Here is a 2614-nt window from a genome sequence, read left to right as displayed (position 1 = left end):
TTTTTAGATTTGTTTTAAATTTTAAAGCCCATATAGAGGGCTTCTTTTGTTAGTTTATTTGCCTAAAATAGGGCTATATACAAATTTTCCCAAAATAAGGCCTATGCTTAATGAAATTTTGTTTAAATTTACATTTTTTGTTTTTTTTTTCTGACATTTGCGTTGCGTTCGCGCGTTGGGCGCACCGTGCGATCCAAACGGACACGCCGACGTGGGCCGCTGTCCGGGTGTCCGCGCGGCCACCCAAACGGCTCAAAACGGACGGCCCAGCGCGTCCGTTTGGGTCGCAGGGTTGAAGATGTCCTAACATAGCTAGTAACATCACACATGTCAAGACATTTTGGTGATATGGCATGCTAATAAATGAAGAAAGAGAGTGAGGTGATAACTAGCTATGTTACCATAACATCACACACTTCAAGGCAAGATGAGTCTACAACATAATAAATAATACAATGCATGACACCATATACTATGTATAAGTTACTACCCACAATGTAGGTAGTAACCTAGAGTAGTAACATGTCATATGTTACTAGTCTAAGTTACTCTCCACTATGACCAGCCTGATGCATCGCCACAAAATATATTAAACTGAATACTGCCATAAAACATTATTGTAACATGTCCTAAGACAAATATTTAGGATAAACTGAGTAAACATATCTACAACCTTTGTTCACTTTTATAATAAGATGCTTTGGTAAACCTAATAAGCTTGCCAAAACTTCTTATAAAAGGTGAAGTGGGGGAGTAACAAAGTTTAGCAGAATAGCCATAATTTGACGAGATATGTCGTATTTCAGATATTCGGAATGAACCAAACTTCCCGGGGACAAAGTATAGTACGCATAGTTCTAGTGAGAACACGCTCAAATGTTTGGCTTTCCAAGTGGAAAATACAACTCCAATCTTCTTCTTTGTGCGTCACCATAGGAGTGGTAAAATAGACGCAATTGGATCTTAGCTCCGGGAAGTCTTTGGGATGCAAACACGCAGATTCATTCAACCCAACAAACACCGCGTGCTCTCGGAAGGCCGTGGAAGGACTTAATTTGACAAGCTTGTGCTTCTCGACGTGGACTTGAAGCACCTCAACCTTCATCCTCCTATTGCGGAATTTGATATGGTTGTGCAGTAGAACTCGTATCTGCAGGAGAGCACCCCACGGAGTAGACACCAAGAACCTGGCATGTATTCCCATGTACTTTTTTATCCCCGGCTCCGTGTCGATGAGCACGTGTTTCTTTGGATCTTGCGCTGGCCCCATACCAAGATCCCATGTCTCAACCGTCCCATTCATTGTCACCGCGTAGAATCTACCTTTGTGGTAGATACAATCGGCGTAAGTATCTGTGCCCATCTGAGCAATCGGAGCAAGTCGCCAACTGCTCTCGCTGGGTCTCGCAAAAGAAACCTGATTCAGACCATAGATGGCCATGGCAATGCAGTCAGCACCGCCGCGAGATGGATCGCACGACAATACCACCTTGTCGAAGAACTTGGAGGTAAATTTAAGAGGCAGGCGTGCTAAAATTTCGTCATACTCTTCGTAGTGATAGCCTATAATGTTTACGCCGTCGTCGTGGTAGACCGTGGTGATGGCGCCTCCCAGATCGGTGATGGGCGGGAGAGGGATCGCGGCGAACGTGAAGGGGTTGTACAGTAGGAGATTGGAGCACCTCGGGAGCTTTTCTTCCGAGGCGATGAGCCAGCCGTGGGAGGCTCCACACCAAGCGAGGTGACTCCGTCCCTGGGACGAGAGACTCACCGTGTACTTCTTGTTGGTACCGAGGAGGTTTCGGAACTGGCTGTGCGGTGTTTCTCCCGTGGCCGTTTTCTCGTGAGGAGAAAGAACTCCAGGCTGGAGCACTAGCCATGGCGTGCTAGAACGAGGGACGCCCGAAGCCGCAGCGCCGGAGCGCCATGGAGCGCAGACGGATGCGACGGCGAGTGCTTCGGGGAGCTCGAGGTGTTGCAGGATACAATCGAGGAGATCCCAGGGAAGCTCCGACCAGCTGCTACTAGCAGCACAATGATCTGCCATGACGATTAGGATAAAAAGGCGGGATCCAGCAATGTACTCACCTTCCTTTTTCGTTTTCTTTCTGGATGGTACGAAACGCGTTTACATCGGCCGGCTGCTTATATGCTGCAGGGCAGGCTCCATAACTTCGGGACGGAGTCGGACGGACGTACATACCGTATACCTACCGTATACGAAAAGAAACAGTCAAATCCTAACCGGACTCCACATTGTTTCTATCTAAACTCCAGGTGGTCGTCTTCCTTCCCATCACTCAACTTTTTTTGATAAAGTACGCTTTATTACGAAATACCCAGCCTCTGCATAACTAAGATGCACACAGCCGTCCCAACATAGTACAAGTTCTCAAAAAGTAAATACAATAGTTGTGGAATACAATGAAAACAAAGCTAATTACACCAACGGTGCCGCAATCCTACGATTATGCAGCCAGCCATGTTGGGTAATAAACTCCTTGGCCGTATTCTCCAACCGTGTAGACACCTTCGTAAAGAGGTCGCGGTCCTCCAAGCGCTGCAGCGACGACCATAAACGGAGCAAAGCCGTACATCGGTAGATAACCTGCAT

The 2614-nt window shown here is 46.9% G+C and overlaps 1 protein-coding gene across 1 annotated transcript; it reads right to left on the bottom strand.

The window, feature by feature from the left end:
- Window positions 1-555: 555 nt before the first annotated feature.
- Window positions 556-2047, bottom strand: LOC127347071 (F-box protein At2g26160-like). The gene is made up of 2 exons (XM_051373298.1): window positions 994-2047; window positions 556-566 (listed from the first exon to the last, which is right to left on the bottom strand). The coding sequence occupies exons 1-2, from the start codon at window positions 2045-2047 to the stop codon at window positions 556-558; spliced, it is 1065 nt and encodes a 354-aa protein (XP_051229258.1).
- Between the last annotated feature and the right edge of the window lie 567 nt (window positions 2048-2614).

Source organism: Lolium perenne, chromosome 4 (assembly GCF_019359855.2).
Source record: "Lolium perenne isolate Kyuss_39 chromosome 4, Kyuss_2.0, whole genome shotgun sequence".
Lineage (NCBI taxonomy): Eukaryota > Viridiplantae > Streptophyta > Magnoliopsida > Poales > Poaceae > Lolium > Lolium perenne.
The sequence above is the reverse complement of the archived record's forward strand: the minus strand, read 5'-3'. Positions and strand labels throughout refer to the sequence as shown.

Excerpts from the sequence above, each read along its gene's own strand:
- LOC127347071 (XM_051373298.1), bottom strand. The coding sequence starts at position 2,047 with ATGGCAGATCATTGTGCTGCTAGTAGCAGCTGGTCGGAGCTTCCCTGG.